Genomic DNA, 18,637 nt, shown 5'->3' on the forward strand with positions numbered 1-18,637 from the left:
TCTCCTTGGTGGTGAAGTCGACAATAGCCATGGTTTGTTAGTCTTAGCCCAGTGACCCCCGATCTGCCATTGTGTTGCTCGTCTCCACTTTCCCCCAGGATCACTTGAGAGTGCATACTGCCTAATCTCCATGGTGGTGCAGTCGACAATAGCTAGGTTTGTTAGTCTTAGTCCGGTGATCGTTGGTTGTCTCTTGGTGGTGTCTGGATGGATGCGTTGTTAGTCATGTCGGGGTACATGCAGAAATTCCAGGTTAATGGTCAGCGTCTGGGGAAGTGGCGGTGGGATTTGTCATCGGGGCCTAAGGCGATGTTACTGTTAGAATGCACGGTTAGATCCAGACCCAAACGGATCTACCAACCAAAGGACATGGAAGCTTAAACATCATATAGAAAATACGCAAGTGAGAACAATGTTTTAATAGTGTCAAACCTGACATCAAACATTCGATTAATAGAACAATGTTGACAGTGTGCAATTACAATTCTGTAGTAGTCGTATACAAAGACCTTTTCCTCACACTAGGTACTTCCTATTCTGTTGGATGAGCTTGTCGACTACAATGTTGTAGGCCTTCTCGGTAGGATGGAAGCCGTCCCAGAAAATATAATCGATTGCATTTGGACATGCATTGTGATATGCAATGAATACGGCAGCACTTAACACTGTGCTACCACAACAACCTTCTTTGACCTCCTTGAAACCTACATAATTGTGACACAATATTCAGTACAGAAATGATTCTAATGACAATATGTCAAATAACATCTCTTTAGGAAGAAGAGAAAAGACCAACTATCATCATATTACACATGATTTTTATTACATAGATCATGCAACTGCAAAGATTATTATTTGTCATATATTCTCCAACTAAACTAAGTGCGTGTACCTACTTAATACAAAGAGTAGAACCTTATTTCATGTTAGAATAAACCTTCCTTCACCTAAAAGTATCTACATCCTTTTAGCGGTCAATTTTTAGATGGTATATGCCAATTAGAAGATTTGTTGTCTAAATTTATAATTTAAAATTGTAAATGCAAGAATATCATGTTATTAAAACAAATGAAAACATAAAACTCACCATAAAAAACTGGATTCTGAATAAGGTCAAGTAAATTGTAGTATATATCAATATAAACAAACTTTGACCCATAACCATTCCATTCTGCATTTAGTCGATCTATTTCCTTTGAGATCTTTGAATTAAATAATACTGATGCTTGATTCCTTAGTGGCTCGCATTCCCTTGATGGACTTCCTCCAAGTATTATTTGAGAAGGACAGCAGCCTAATGGTGGAACACCAACAACTCCAATTTTCTTAGCTCCCATATTGTTCAGAGTCTGTACAGAAATGGAGCATGAACGTTTGTGTACTGAGAAAATGGATTTTACTAATATAATTGCATGCCACATTGAACTTATAAATTAAATATAATCTTTTGTTTGCCAAAGATTAAAAAAGTCTATGTTTTGCATGTTTTGTGTAGCACAGTTCATGTTGTAATAAAAACATGTGTAGTGCATGCAGGGATAAATTCTACTGAAAACATAAGGGAATTAAAAAATGTCTAAATGCACAAATAAATTGTCAAAGTGTGATGAAGCTTTTATGAATATAGAGACAATGGAACATAGAAAAGACATATTAAAAAGTTTCATATAACTCATTCTCAAAGAATTTAGATATTCAAAATCGTAGCAATTACCATTGTGAAGTTGATAGCCGAAGAGACAAGAAAGTCAATATAAGAAGGAAGGTCATATTCATGGCGTCTTAAAGGAACTGCAAAATAGTTATTTACAATATCATTGGCCCCCATGATTGTAAAGAAGATGGCTTTAGAGATAACACGTGTCATCTTCTCCTCTCCAACAATAGCTGCTACCTTCTCCTTGTAGTCATGGAATAATTCAAGTTGCTCCGCACTCGACCTGGCAGTCTACATGCATTTGTATTCCTTGATTTATGGATATGGAGTGATGATATTATTCATAGAAACAATTAATTCTATTTTCAGATTGTAATTACTTGATATGTGAAAAGAAAAGAAATGGTACCGAGAACGTAGATGTGAGTGGATCATATCCACTGCCTCCAGAAGCAAAGGCCACACCGGTGAGTAGGTCATTTGGCTGAAGGTCGTCAGCAAGGTAAGGAGGCAGTAGTTCCTTAACACCCAACTTAGAAGCTGCTCACAAATAATTATAATAAATAATATATATATAATAAGAAAGAACGAAGTTTTATTAAGGATATAAATGGAGCTAACTCTGAAAATGTATATTTAAGAAATCAATCATATGCTTCAGGATCAAACTAAAACTACAGATGCCTTATTAGCTCCTTTTTTCTAGTTCGTGCTGTACACATAGGTATTCACAAAGTACTATTGGCAAATATGGAAATCAAATCACCATTGGAATCAAGATTATCTAGAAAAGGAAAGAAAATGAGATGAAGAGGAGGGAATAAAGAAGAAATATGAAATCAAAATCTGATGGATCAACTTTGACAGCTCCAACTCCGGCAACCTCCTCTTCTTCTCTTATGACCATCTTGTCTTCTCTAGTGAAGAATCTAGCTCGGGTTAGGGTTACATAATTGGGTTTTGGGGTTGGGGAAGGAATCATTGGCTTCTGGGTCTAAAGGGATGCCTAAGGAGGTAGCCAGATCGCAGATGGTGATGATGTGTCGGCGGAGTGGTGGGCAGTGGCAGCGCCGCTGCTAAGATGGTGTTGGAGGCCTGTTGGGGAGGGTCAGTGGAGCATCAGATCCGAAGCCATTATGGTGGCACGGTGGAGGGCTACATATATAGGGGCGATAGTGTCGTCGGATCAGGAGGGGATGGTGGAGGCGGCGGAAGCCGAGGAAGGGGAAGGTAAAAGTGGTCTTCATCAGCATCACTACAACATTTAGTGGTCGTGGTTGCTGTGACAGAACCGCCCAATTTATACAAGATCAAGTACGGTTGTCCCCGCTAACACGTTGACACACCCATACTTTCACTCATATAAACCCGGTAGTCCGCCGAGTGTCCCGAAAGACCTCGGTAAATCAACATCACAACCAAGATCGCGTGATTAAGCAAATACACATCACATACATCGGGTTGCAGCGGAAATAATATTACAAAGGGGTTAACAAATAATAGTACAAGTTTGGGTTTCAAAATCGCTTAGTGAAAACAACATAGCTTTCAAATGATTACATTAATATAAGTTCCAAATATATTGCTAGCTTAGTGACATCATCCGACAAAAGCATATAGATGAGAAGTAAGTATAGAATCACCGAGCCCACCGGTGGTTAGCCACCATCATCAACAGGTCGAGAACATCACCTGCAACAAGGTGGGATAAACCCTGAGTACTCGAATGTACTCAGCCAGACTTACCCGTCGTAAACCAGAAATAAAGTGACACCAAGGATTATGCATGGCTTTCTTTAGTGGGCTAGCTGACTTGTTTACGAAAAGCATAAGCTATCATGAAGAAACCATTTTAAGTACTTTGCATCATCTTTATTATGGCCTATCCATCTAGGTAAGCACCTGTACTATAGCAATCACTTGATTAACCAATAACATCCAATTACCAATTTAGATTTAGCATATCCCATACCATCCAGATAACCATCATTGTTCCATAATAATTACTACGATGAAGTAACTCGAGTCAAGTGCTCACTATCCAGGAGCGATGGCGATTCGAATCGATTCCTAACCAGCTGGTGATTTATTCCTTACACAAACCTCACTCACCCGCTAAAGTGAGATATTGATCACCGAGTCAACTTTCCAGGAATCTCGAGTTTGCCAGGAACCACATATACCCGGGGGCCGACCGACTGCACTTTGGCCTTATCATCCCGCCCCCGTGTCCTACCACACCTGCTCCGGCACAGTGCGTTGCGGGCAATCTGCTCGGCCCGAAAAATCTCCCAGCTTCGCGGTCGGAAGGTACTTTATCCGGCCAGCTAAATGTAAGGCATGCGTTCAACATGACTCGAGGCCCAACAACGGTCGGTCCTTAATCGACACAGACGGAAACTAATAGCACCCCAGAACCCTGTCTGGTTGCCTCCAACTTTTTCCGTCCGGTCTCCAATTATCCATCACACATGGTTAATTCCAGGATATCATTCTTTCCATAGCTAAATTCTTCCAGTAACCACCTATCAATGTAGGTGACCGGATATCACCGATTGCTACCGGTCTAAGCAAGGCTAAGCAGTTATTCGATCCTGACCTAACAGGGTAAAACGGTAATAAGGTAGGCAAGGATAGTAATAGATGCATCAACGGTTTCAATCAACTCCTATAACTTAATGCAACAATATATAACTCATATATAGAAAGAATTGCTTTTATAAATTAGGAGACTTATAATGCTCCGGGGCTTGCCTGGGATCCGCCACAAGTCAGTTCAGTTAACTTGCACCGTCCTGGTGATGTCTCAGGTCCTAGCATTCGCTTAGTCCTTCCATCTTCGGGATAGATCCTCCATACATCGTCTTCGGGTTCGGCTTCAACATCATGTTCTTCACGTGGTTCATCTAGCGTACCTAGATGAGATGCAAGATGCAAGTGTAGGAATATGAAGAATAGTACCATGAGACGCATCACAAATAGCAAGCAAGACAAGCATCGTTTACACTAAACACACTTAAGTACTTTGCGATGCTTAACTTAACATCACACAATCTATCATGCTGAGATAACAAAGAATATTATACATGGCACATAAGTCTCACAAGATCTCAGGTGTATTTAACTTAATTACCAAGGACGTGAACCACACTTAGTAACATGCAAAGCAAGTCAAGGTGAAGCAACAACTATAACCGGAATATGCCAATTTCTGGACTTGCAAACAGCAGCTTCATAAATCAATCATATCTGGAGTTTTATAAATCCAAATGATATGAAACAAGACATTCTGGAAAGCTTAGGAAATTATCTACATTTCATCTTTAATCATCTCAGCATGATTCTCAAGTTAACTAAGTCAAATATACCCATTTACAGAAACTGGTCTACAATTGACAGAAAGCAGCCATTTCTGAAACCCAACTTTAAACAGCTATAACTCTTAAACTACTTGGCCAAATGACACCAAATTTTAATAGAAGCTAGATACATGAATTATCTACAACTTTTGTATAAACAAGTTTCACAACAAAGCACATTATCATGAAGAACTTTGCTAAGTTCCCAGATCTGTCCATAAACCACATCGGCAAGAAAATAATTATTAACTTATGTTGCAAATACATAATTGGGCAAAACCAACTTTACCAACATGTCACACATGACTAAAGAACACCAGAAAACCTAGTGTTCATGACCAAATAAATTATTTTAATGCATTTCTTAATTTATTTTAGATAATAAGGTGACTTAATGAACATATACCAAAAGTATACAATAAATTCTACAAAAATTACAGTGGCTCACATATCCTCTTAATAGTCTACTGTATAAATTTCACTCCATTTGGATATGTATAGCAACCTCTACGAAAAAGACAAGTTGCTAAAGCAAGAATTCATGTGAGAGCAAGATAAACCAATAACTCACTCATACTTCATCCAATACTCATGAAATTTTTATCACACATCAACTATCATATGAGTAGCATGCCACAAAAATTTCACTCCATTTGGAGCCCTAGATCTACAGTTATGAAAAAGACAAATACCACTAGTATTACAAACCTAGCTGCATAAATATATTTTTACAGCTAAAACTTTAAAGTAAAACATGTAATATTATAGATCTAGTGCATAGAGAATTTCACAAGGATTCCAAAAAGTCCTCATTTACTATTTTACGAATTTTCTACGATTTACTATGAATTTCCAAAGTTCCTGCAAAATAATTACAAACCAGTCCTACGGCACTATTCACCTGAGTCTATGACAATGCAGTTAAGACCCTGACTTTCATCGAATTGTCGCGCGAGGTCCCTGGTCGGAAAAATCAGAGCAGAGGATGGTCGGAGCTTGCTGTTGCGGCCGGAGGAGGTACGTCGGCGGCGGCTGAGGGGCGGGGGAGCACCAGGGGAGTCGTGCGCACCCGTGGGTGGCCGCAGCTTGCTCCGAGGAGGCCCGACGCGGCCTGGCCACGCACGCCGGCGGCCGAGGCGACGGCGGGAGGCGGCACCAGCGCTGCGGGGCACGACATGGCCGACGGGGGAGTGCAGGAGGGGCGGCGTGAGGCGAGGAATGTGATGGCACTGACGGCTTGGAAAGAGGAAGGGCTGAGCAGTGGAGACATGGCGAGGCCGAGCTCGGCCATGGCGGACGCGGCCATGGTGGCTCCGTTCTGGCGTGCGTGCGCAGAGGGAGAGCTCCAGGAAGGGCAAGAGCGAGTGCGGGATGCGTGGCGATGCTCGGGCGTTCGTATTTGGAGGCGCAGAGAGCGGGGCGGCGCGTGGCATGGAGTTCGGACGCGCGTCGGCCATGGGGGGCGAGCTCTGGTGCATGGCGGCCACGCAGGCAAAACATCGAGCACGTGGCGAGCGTCGGTGAGGGCAAGGTGGGCGCCAAATTGGGCCAGATCTGGGCCGATTTAGACCTCGGGCCCAAAACGAAGTTTGAAGCCCGCGAACTGCTCTACACTTTTCATTTAGAGACCAAGGTCATTAGAGCTCTTCAACAGCGGGTAATTAAGCCACAAACTGCTAGTGTCAGCGCCTTGATAACGGTCACGGAAATTCACTTTCGGAGGTCAAAACTCGGTCAAACTCAGTGCAACTTTTTGCATGCTCTTCTCCATAGTATAACCTTCAACTTCTCTTTTTGGACCAACTCAAGTTGCTTAATGAATTTCGGAGAACGCGGAATGCCAACAGCGATGACAATGGATTCCAGACTTAGAAAATTTTCTAAGTACTGAAAACAGCTGTCAACTCAAAGTTCGAGCCTCGATTTGACTTAGTTCCAAGTTGATCTGGCTCTGGGTCCAAAAACAAAGTTTGTTCTACTCCACTCAAACTTCAACTTTTATTAAAGGCCCAACTTCATAACAGGTGCAGAAGCTATAGTTCTACTTTGATCAAAGAAGGACCACGATGAAGCTTAAATCATCCTTTTTGATCCATTGGAGCATTTTCTTGGCATTTGCTCAACATGAACCTTTCATGACTTTTGTTGTAGAGTTCATCTAGAGTCATTTGGGCAAGGTTGCAAGATTTGGTTGATGATCAAGAATTCCATTCGCTTTATAAAATTATTCAAGCAAGGACATAACTCGTCATTTCATGTGACTTCTTGATTCCAAACTTCACGAAACTTTTCCATGGATCAATATAGATGGGTATTGATGTGAGACACATGAAGATATTCCAATCACACCACCCAAGCATATATCTTGAAAAGGGGTCTATAGGCGAGCACAGGTGCAATATCCAAGTTTAGGTTGGGGCTCGTTTCTATAGGTTTGACCTTGACATCTTCATCATCACTTAATATACCATGTTTTAGCTCAAACCCATTGCTTAACTGGTGGCAAACACCTGGGGTGTTACAGCCCTCCCCCCTTAAAAGAATCGCGTCCCGAGATTCAGGACGAAAGACTTTTGTGGAAGAGAGACATGCTACCAGTTTCCAATATCAGCCAGAGCTTTAGGCTACATAGCTTCAAGCATAAGAGAGGCTAATTTGGTCAAGACACTTTCTGATACTTGTCCTTTGTAGTAAGTTTTGTCTGAAGAATTTCCTTCGTTGGCCTTCATGATGTATTGTTACTTTGGGAGGAATCCAAGATAGCAATGTCCTACGTACTTCGTCCTTGATGTACGAAGAGCGATACAAACGTAGACTAAATACTTGCAGCATCTACTTCCCAAGTGGATATAGCACAGACCTTATGGACTTTGCACTAGATGATAATCTTCTGAAGGATACTCGTTGCAATGGTTCCATGTGTGCAGTTCTCTTTCTCTGATAACAATATTGTATGGTCTGAGTCTGCTGAGTGAGTGGTAAACATAGTAGCTGACTCTGTCGGCTCAACGTTCTCGATGATCATTCCTTAGGGAGCCTTCGTATCCAAGTTGCAACAGTGATCTAGGTTGGATCTGATGCAACCTCTTGGGTAAAAACACATATAAGGTACCAAAGGCATGTCAGCATTGGAGAACCATTGACGTAGAAGGATGTTAGCGAGGCTTGGAGGACAACACAAGTTGCAAGTAATCACAAAACTAAGGACTAGTTCACTACCAAGCAGGTTAAGTACAATTTGCCTTCGTGGTGCAGTTGCACAGCAAGTTGGGTTGACTTGCATCATAGTAAAACCAGCTTTCCTAAACTATATTTGACATCGAGGCTTCCATTCTAAGGCCAATCAATATCTTAAAAACCATAATCCGAAAATCTGCGGTTTGACACCTTTCCAATTGCTTTCGAATTGCAAGGGCACAATTTGACTTGTAGAACATCTTGACTGCTCAACTATTATCGATACGAGAGGACAAAGGTACGGCACAAACATGGGTGCAAGGAGTCTTCTCTAGGGCATATAAAGGATTATCTAATGGCAAGACAATGATCGTTTTGCCAATCTTGGCATCAATTGTAAACACAACTTTCTCAGGTGAAGGATGATCGCAGTCGCCGTGAAATTGCAGATTCTGTACCCTTTTGTTTTCTATTCATATCTCACAAACTACTGCTCCAATATGCACAAATTTTGGTGGGCATGTAGATCCATGGGTCTTCTAACTACTCACCAAAATTCAACTCAAATGGGCACCGTTTGACCATCCAAACAATTCATCTACCAAAACTGCTGTGTTTGAAAATGGCAGCAAACCAAGCCGACAAGATATCTCTCTAATCCGATGTTTTACTCAACCAATACTCAAACCAACTTAAGACATTGAAGGGTCCTAAGCGAGGAATGAGATCACCAAGTTTGGGGTCAATCCAACTTCGTTTGAGTCACTAACCGTCGGCTTGAAGATAACCGGTTTAGTGCCACAAAAATCTGGACAGATTTTGTGTCCTCTCTTTTCTTCGCCCCACACATTGAGGTGTGTGTTTTGCACTCTCTAACTTTTCTCGTAGCAGTAGCAGTCTTTTTCTAGCTAAGGATGGAGGCTAGAGTTCTCCTCACATGCTTCTCTGGTAACACTTCAACCATCGTTCTAGACACCAACTTGACTATGCGCAAGCATTGGACTTGTGGCTGTTTTCACAGGGCACAAAACATTATTCCACATGTAGGGCATTTCTACATTGACAAGGAACCATTCCTATATATCCTTCGGCACTTCATCCAATAGAGTCCGGGCATATGTGTAATTGGCACATTGGGGCATAAAGATGCTGACTAAAATCAGGGACGTGCTTTCACTAGCTCCTACCTAGCCGATACAATGTCTTGTACTATATACATGATTGTCCAAGATGGGATTGACTTGATAGCACATTTGGAGAAGTAGCACTTGCATTGCAGGGCCAGGTTTGCTGTTTCCTTGATCAACATTGTTCTATGAGATCTGGCCTTCATAGTTACCAAATAGTCGTTACCTAACTGAAGACTAACTTTCCTACTAGTAACAAATCAGTTGTCCCTCAATACTTAAAAAGGTTCCAAATCTTCACTCTTGATAATAAAAATTTTAGTCAAAGCCTACGGATGGTCGCCATTGAAGTCAGCAGAAAGGGGTCACACCAAAGAAGGTCGGTTCGTCTACGTCATCCTTAATTGTGGTGCACCTTTCTGATCCAATGAAAATGACACAGGTTGCTCACTAGATGATCGACGTCATTACAGGGACAGTCACATCGAGTAGAGTCACTTGTCTACCCTCTTGCAATCTATTTATGTTCCTGTTAGTAACCTGTTCTTCAAAGGTTAACCGTTGGATGACTTCACAAGGGAGTCCTATTGCATCTAGTTCGACATATAGATCTCTTGACATGATAAGGAGAGATAACCAAGGAAGAGCTCAAGTGAGAATAACATATTGGTGTAGTTCTGCAATGGATCATGACTAGAAACCTCGATACCAGCGCGTGCCGAGCAGCACAGCCTTGTGTGTGCACCCACAAGAGGCTCTCGGTTTCGTCGCGGCACCATAGATCGCTAATCGTGGCACCATTACTGAACATACAACCCACAAGAAATCTCACATGGCATAAATTGGGTTGCATAGGAGCAAGCACTATGCGAAGGAGGGATAGCAAACAAAGGTAGTCACAAGGTTAGGAGTCAACAAGCAGGGGATCCGAAAATCAAAACACAACGCAAGAGAGCATAGCTTAATTTCCAAGGACAACTGAGCAGGGGACTTCTTGCCGAATTTCCATATACGTCTTGTGTCCACCAAGTGATTACCAAAACTTGGACGTGGTTCTAGGATAGCGCTCTTCAACACTTGTACGCTTACCGAGGACAAAAGGGTGACAACTACGGCACTACCTAAATAACAAGCATACATACCCACCACTTGGCTAAACTAGAGGACATTATAGGTTTAAGCATGTAACCACAATTATTTCTAGCAAGGCTAAGCACACACTTTTCTCAAGCACTTCCTATTCAAGCAACATGGAACAAGGCATTCTTGTTTAACTTCACACAGAGAAGATAGTAACATCACATTGATCACAAGTTACTTAGTATTAGAACAAGGTGAGGGAAAGCATATTTATGCACAAGCACAATCATGATGCATGCTCGTCCTATTCATCCTCACAAAATTGCCAGCCTAAGGCGACAATCACGTTTTATGTCGGTGGCATAACACGTACTCTCTCGGTATATAGCTAGTCGTCAGCTACATTCAATCTACGCATTCGTGGTTAGCATACCTGCAGGCAAATTCATTGCAGCCTATCCCCACAAAAAGATAAATAAGCACACAATGAAAGTAGTAAACTAAGATACTTTCCATATATACATCCCCAGATGTATATACTTTGACATCCATAGCTACCCGATAAATATACCCGCAATTAAGTACCTTCATATATATACATGTGTGTAACATGTAAATATTCCAGTAACCACAGCTAACTCTCCCCTAGACCGATAGTTGGACGGTCATACTCTCACAACTCACACTTACCTGGGCGTAGAGGCAATTGATCCATACAGTACCATTCAAGCGAATGGCATCCATACAATAGCACGCCGTATGGACGACGAAAGAAAAATTGCAATAAAGTACATCCCTTAAAGTTAGTACTTAGATAGCCACCTAATAATCCTTAACTGGGCATAAAGGAAGATGTCGCTAGCATAGTTTTGCAATTAAGTTTTGACAAATTTGCCTGTAGCTAAAGTTTTAGTTAAAATAGACCTTTTAAAACCAAAACTTAGCTTTTAAAACTATGTACCTGACAGTATTATGCTTAATCTCGCTCTGATACCAGCTGTGACAGAACCGCCCAATTTATACAAGATCAAGTACGGTTGTCCCCGCTAACACGTTGACACACCCATACTTTCACTCATATAAACCCGGTAGTCCGCCGAGTGTCCCGAAAGACCTCGGTAAATCAACATCACAACCAAGATCGCGTGATTAAGCAAATACACATCACATACATCGGGTTGCAGCGGAAATAATATTACAAAGGGGTTAACAAATAATAGTACAAGTTTGGGTTTCAAAATCGCTTAGTGAAAACAACATAGCTTTCAAATGATTACATTAATATAAGTTCCAAATATATTGCTAGCTTAGTGACATCATCCGACAAAAGCATATAGATGAGAAGTAAGTATAGAATCACCGAGCCCACCGGTGGTTAGCCACCATCATCAACAGGTCGAGAACATCACCTGCAACAAGGTGGGATAAACCCTGAGTACTCGAATGTACTCAGCCAGACTTACCCGTCGTAAACCAGAAATAAAGTGACACCAAGGATTATGCATGGCTTTCTTTAGTGGGCTAGCTGACTTGTTTACGAAAAGCATAAGCTATCATGAAGAAACCATTTTAAGTACTTTGCATCATCTTTATTATGGCCTATCCATCTAGGTAAGCACCTGTACTATAGCAATCACTTGATTAACCAATAACATCCAATTACCAATTTAGATTTAGCATATCCCATACCATCCAGATAACCATCATTGTTCCATAATAATTACTACGATGAAGTAACTCGAGTCAAGTGCTCACTATCCAGGAGCGATGGCGATTCGAATCGATTCCTAACCAGCTGGTGATTTATTCCTTACACAAACCTCACTCACCCGCTAAAGTGAGATATTGATCACCGAGTCAACTTTCCAGGAATCTCGAGTTTGCCAGGAACCACATATACCCGGGGGCCGACCGACTGCACTTTGGCCTTATCATCCCGCCCCCGTGTCCTACCACACCTGCTCCGGCACAGTGCGTTGCGGGCAATCTGCTCGGCCCGAAAAATCTCCCAGCTTCGCGGTCGGAAGGTACTTTATCCGGCCAGCTAAATGTAAGGCATGCGTTCAACATGACTCGAGGCCCAACAACGGTCGGTCCTTAATCGACACAGACGGAAACTAATAGCACCCCAGAACCCTGTCTGGTTGCCTCCAACTTTTTCCGTCCGGTCTCCAATTATCCATCACACATGGTTAATTCCAGGATATCATTCTTTCCATAGCTAAATTCTTCCAGTAACCACCTATCAATGTAGGTGACCGGATATCACCGATTGCTACCGGTCTAAGCAAGGCTAAGCAGTTATTCGATCCTGACCTAACAGGGTAAAACGGTAATAAGGTAGGCAAGGATAGTAATAGATGCATCAACGGTTTCAATCAACTCCTATAACTTAATGCAACAATATATAACTCATATATAGAAAGAATTGCTTTTATAAATTAGGAGACTTATAATGCTCCGGGGCTTGCCTGGGATCCGCCACAAGTCAGTTCAGTTAACTTGCACCGTCCTGGTGATGTCTCAGGTCCTAGCATTCGCTTAGTCCTTCCATCTTCGGGATAGATCCTCCATACATCGTCTTCGGGTTCGGCTTCAACATCATGTTCTTCACGTGGTTCATCTAGCGTACCTAGATGAGATGCAAGATGCAAGTGTAGGAATATGAAGAATAGTACCATGAGACGCATCACAAATAGCAAGCAAGACAAGCATCGTTTACACTAAACACACTTAAGTACTTTGCGATGCTTAACTTAACATCACACAATCTATCATGCTGAGATAACAAAGAATATTATACATGGCACATAAGTCTCACAAGATCTCAGGTGTATTTAACTTAATTACCAAGGACGTGAACCACACTTAGTAACATGCAAAGCAAGTCAAGGTGAAGCAACAACTATAACCGGAATATGCCAATTTCTGGACTTGCAAACAGCAGCTTCATAAATCAATCATATCTGGAGTTTTATAAATCCAAATGATATGAAACAAGACATTCTGGAAAGCTTAGGAAATTATCTACATTTCATCTTTAATCATCTCAGCATGATTCTCAAGTTAACTAAGTCAAATATACCCATTTACAGAAACTGGTCTACAATTGACAGAAAGCAGCCATTTCTGAAACCCAACTTTAAACAGCTATAACTCTTAAACTACTTGGCCAAATGACACCAAATTTTAATAGAAGCTAGATACATGAATTATCTACAACTTTTGTATAAACAAGTTTCACAACAAAGCACATTATCATGAAGAACTTTGCTAAGTTCCCAGATCTGTCCATAAACCACATCGGCAAGAAAATAATTATTAACTTATGTTGCAAATACATAATTGGGCAAAACCAACTTTACCAACATGTCACACATGACTAAAGAACACCAGAAAACCTAGTGTTCATGACCAAATAAATTATTTTAATGCATTTCTTAATTTATTTTAGATAATAAGGTGACTTAATGAACATATACCAAAAGTATACAATAAATTCTACAAAAATTACAGTGGCTCACATATCCTCTTAATAGTCTACTGTATAAATTTCACTCCATTTGGATATGTATAGCAACCTCTACGAAAAAGACAAGTTGCTAAAGCAAGAATTCATGTGAGAGCAAGATAAACCAATAACTCACTCATACTTCATCCAATACTCATGAAATTTTTATCACACATCAACTATCATATGAGTAGCATGCCACAAAAATTTCACTCCATTTGGAGCCCTAGATCTACAGTTATGAAAAAGACAAATACCACTAGTATTACAAACCTAGCTGCATAAATATATTTTTACAGCTAAAACTTTAAAGTAAAACATGTAATATTATAGATCTAGTGCATAGAGAATTTCACAAGGATTCCAAAAAGTCCTCATTTACTATTTTACGAATTTTCTACGATTTACTATGAATTTCCAAAGTTCCTGCAAAATAATTACAAACCAGTCCTACGGCACTATTCACCTGAGTCTATGACAATGCAGTTAAGACCCTGACTTTCATCGAATTGTCGCGCGAGGTCCCTGGTCGGAAAAATCAGAGCAGAGGATGGTCGGAGCTTGCTGTTGCGGCCGGAGGAGGTACGTCGGCGGCGGCTGAGGGGCGGGGGAGCACCAGGGGAGTCGTGCGCACCCGTGGGTGGCCGCAGCTTGCTCCGAGGAGGCCCGACGCGGCCTGGCCACGCACGCCGGCGGCCGAGGCGACGGCGGGAGGCGGCACCAGCGCTGCGGGGCACGACATGGCCGACGGGGGAGTGCAGGAGGGGCGGCGTGAGGCGAGGAATGTGATGGCACTGACGGCTTGGAAAGAGGAAGGGCTGAGCAGTGGAGACATGGCGAGGCCGAGCTCGGCCATGGCGGACGCGGCCATGGTGGCTCCGTTCTGGCGTGCGTGCGCAGAGGGAGAGCTCCAGGAAGGGCAAGAGCGAGTGCGGGATGCGTGGCGATGCTCGGGCGTTCGTATTTGGAGGCGCAGAGAGCGGGGCGGCGCGTGGCATGGAGTTCGGACGCGCGTCGGCCATGGGGGGCGAGCTCTGGTGCATGGCGGCCACGCAGGCAAAACATCGAGCACGTGGCGAGCGTCGGTGAGGGCAAGGTGGGCGCCAAATTGGGCCAGATCTGGGCCGATTTAGACCTCGGGCCCAAAACGAAGTTTGAAGCCCGCGAACTGCTCTACACTTTTCATTTAGAGACCAAGGTCATTAGAGCTCTTCAACAGCGGGTAATTAAGCCACAAACTGCTAGTGTCAGCGCCTTGATAACGGTCACGGAAATTCACTTTCGGAGGTCAAAACTCGGTCAAACTCAGTGCAACTTTTTGCATGCTCTTCTCCATAGTATAACCTTCAACTTCTCTTTTTGGACCAACTCAAGTTGCTTAATGAATTTCGGAGAACGCGGAATGCCAACAGCGATGACAATGGATTCCAGACTTAGAAAATTTTCTAAGTACTGAAAACAGCTGTCAACTCAAAGTTCGAGCCTCGATTTGACTTAGTTCCAAGTTGATCTGGCTCTGGGTCCAAAAACAAAGTTTGTTCTACTCCACTCAAACTTCAACTTTTATTAAAGGCCCAACTTCATAACAGGTGCAGAAGCTATAGTTCTACTTTGATCAAAGAAGGACCACGATGAAGCTTAAATCATCCTTTTTGATCCATTGGAGCATTTTCTTGGCATTTGCTCAACATGAACCTTTCATGACTTTTGTTGTAGAGTTCATCTAGAGTCATTTGGGCAAGGTTGCAAGATTTGGTTGATGATCAAGAATTCCATTCGCTTTATAAAATTATTCAAGCAAGGACATAACTCGTCATTTCATGTGACTTCTTGATTCCAAACTTCACGAAACTTTTCCATGGATCAATATAGATGGGTATTGATGTGAGACACATGAAGATATTCCAATCACACCACCCAAGCATATATCTTGAAAAGGGGTCTATAGGCGAGCACAGGTGCAATATCCAAGTTTAGGTTGGGGCTCGTTTCTATAGGTTTGACCTTGACATCTTCATCATCACTTAATATACCATGTTTTAGCTCAAACCCATTGCTTAACTGGTGGCAAACACCTGGGGTGTTACAGTTGTGGCGCCTTCAAAGCCCGGAACTGCGATGGTAGAGGCCTGAGGATCAAATTCAAGCAAGTTATGGCGAAGGAGGAGGAGGGGGAAGGGATGGGAAAAAGGGGACGATGCTTGTTGACATCTAAGACGGCCACGATAGGGCGGGAGGCGGGGATGGCATGGTTGTGAGGAAGAAGAAAAGAACATGTGGATAAGGTGGGATACAATGACATGATTTGGATTTTTAAGAGGTTGGTGGTGTGGGGGCTCGTGCATTGTCCTAGTCTTTATCCGAAGAGGCCTATCCCCCTAGACACCTCCTTTTCAAATTTCATGTAAATAAGCATAGCGGCCATAATTCTTGGCTGACCTCTATTATTTGAAAAATGATGCAATTTTAAATCTATCTCTAGCCAAATTTTCTAAAGCTTGACTGAATTTATAGAAAAAGAGTATAAATATTTGTAACACAAAAATGGTATACTATTAAATATATCTAATGACAGGAGGCTTATTTTTATAATATATATTGATATTTTTTTAATCTAAATTCAGTTAACTCAAAATAGTTACTATTTTAAAATTGGGTTCTTTTCCGGCGGGAGTAAATGCCGCCCATTTGCTTTTAGTAGCTATATCATCTCGAACCTCCTCCGCATCATGTTATCATGCGTTTAAAGTTTGGTGAAGACAGAGCTACGGCAGGACTGCAGAAGCCAGAATTATTCATGCTAATATAAGATATGACAGTATGGAACACGTGACATTTTTTTCTTAACGCGGAATGGTATTTTGTTCCTTACAATATTCCTATATATACATTTCTGCTGTTTTTTTTTCTCAAATATTTCCTAGAATCATTTGAAGACTCATAAAATAACTAATAACTTATGTTTAATGCCCTGTGTCCCATACTTGGGCGCCAGTATTGCCATTCGTAATAATGAATGTGTTCGGCTGCACTTACCGTGGCTGTGGCTGCAGCTCTACCTATGTTTCACTGTACCGAGAACTGAAGAAACTGCAGCCGCAGCCAGGAAAAGCTGTAACCAACACTCTGAATCTAGCCCACTCTTGATATTAATTTTTTTTTCTTTAGAAAAAATGACAAATATATGAACTTATCAAACTAGTTTAAGGGCCAGGCTCATATATATGTACCCAGTAGTTGCAGGCTAGAGCCGCTGTGCTCGTTCTCTATTGCGACTTCTTGGGTACATGCATGTTTCTATAAACACATTCTCAAAACGAACTTGGTCGTAAAAAGTTGAGTCTAATTTAAATAAATCATTGCAAAAAGAAAAGACATCATTTTTAGGCTAATATATCATGGGTTCAAGCTTCCCGAAGCATAGGAATGATAGGAATATTTTCAGGAGTACATTGGAGCTCGTCCTCGTCATGAGATCGAAGAATTGCTCCTAATAATCCAAGGTTTCTACCATGGCCTGCCAAAAACAGTGACTTCATTTAAGTTGTTTGGATGCAAGTATGCTAGCTTATTTGCTGCCGGAACAGCTGTAATGCCTCTCTACTAGCATTGTAGAATTGCTGTTTTAGGCTGCGAAAAAGTTGAAGCGAGTAGGCTTGGATTTTAGTTTATTTTAGGAAGAGAAATAAAAATAATTCTTTATTGCAGTGTACGAAGGAGCCGGAGCTCCACCAAATGCAGCCTTAGACTCATTATATAGCATTCATTTAGAAAGTTAGTTTGAGCATCTTTTAAAGTTTTGACAATATTCTTAAATACTCCCTCTATTCCAAATCATTAGTTTGTTCTAACTTTTTTCTAGGTACATTGTTTCCACTATGACCTAGATGTAGACTACGACTAGTAAATACGCAATTGCTATGCATCTAGAAAATTCAGAAACGACTTATAATTTGAAACAGGGGAGTACTTAATTAATTAAGTATATGCTCCATGCATGTATATAGCGATTAGATGATGATAGGCACCCTCTGAAACACCACATAACTCTATACGACGTCCTGTGTCCTCTTGGTAGATTTGCCATTTTAACCTCATCCACTCCATGCAGTAACTCCAGCCAACAAGTATCATGCATGAAAAGATTTAAACACTATATGACCGACGCCAACATACCTAATAGGTCTCCGGGGACAAGACCATTGGAGAACCTCCCGGTGGCAACCCGGCCGGGGAAGTCTTGCCCGTACGGAGGGAAGTTGGCCTTCGCCTCCGTCAGCCGGTGGTTGTTGTTGCCAGGATCGACGATGGAGTCGCCAAACATGAAGATGGCCGAGATGTCCTCGTACCCACCGGATCTGCCTGATCCATGGACTGCAGACGACGGCGGCAAAAGCACCACCACCGCCAGCGCCAGGAGCAGCAGCAGGACCTGGCAGCGACCATAGCCATCGCGTCCCATGCAGGCCAGAGGAGACGCCATTATTGACTGCCCTGCACCTTGTTGACCTAGCTTGTTTCTCTCACTCGCAGTCGCAGCGGCTATATATATAGCTCGCTGTGAAGAGAGATGTCCGGGCAACAGCTGTCCGTGACGCGACTCGACTTGTGGCTTGCATGAAGGTGGTTGCGCGTTGCATCCACCGTCGCTTGATGCTTCAGCTATTAATGTGTGGGTCCCTTCCGGCCGATCATTTTGCTGTTTGCGATGACCATCGGTCAAGCG

The 18,637-nt window shown here is 42.2% G+C and overlaps 1 protein-coding gene across 1 annotated transcript; it reads right to left on the reverse strand.

Moving 5' to 3' along the window:
- Positions 1–484: 484 nt before the first annotated feature.
- LOC136524338 (GDSL esterase/lipase At3g14820-like) lies at positions 485–18,394 on the reverse strand. The gene is made up of 5 exons (XM_066517745.1): positions 18,088–18,394; positions 2,067–2,197; positions 1,715–1,948; positions 1,088–1,349; positions 485–704 (listed from the first exon to the last, which is right to left on the reverse strand). The coding sequence occupies exons 1-5, from the start codon at positions 18,392–18,394 to the stop codon at positions 517–519; spliced, it is 1,122 nt and encodes a 373-aa protein (XP_066373842.1). The 3' UTR covers positions 485–516.
- Between the last annotated feature and the right edge of the window lie 243 nt (positions 18,395–18,637).

Source organism: Miscanthus floridulus, chromosome 18, assembly GCF_019320115.1.
Source record: "Miscanthus floridulus cultivar M001 chromosome 18, ASM1932011v1, whole genome shotgun sequence".
NCBI lineage: Eukaryota > Viridiplantae > Streptophyta > Magnoliopsida > Poales > Poaceae > Miscanthus > Miscanthus floridulus.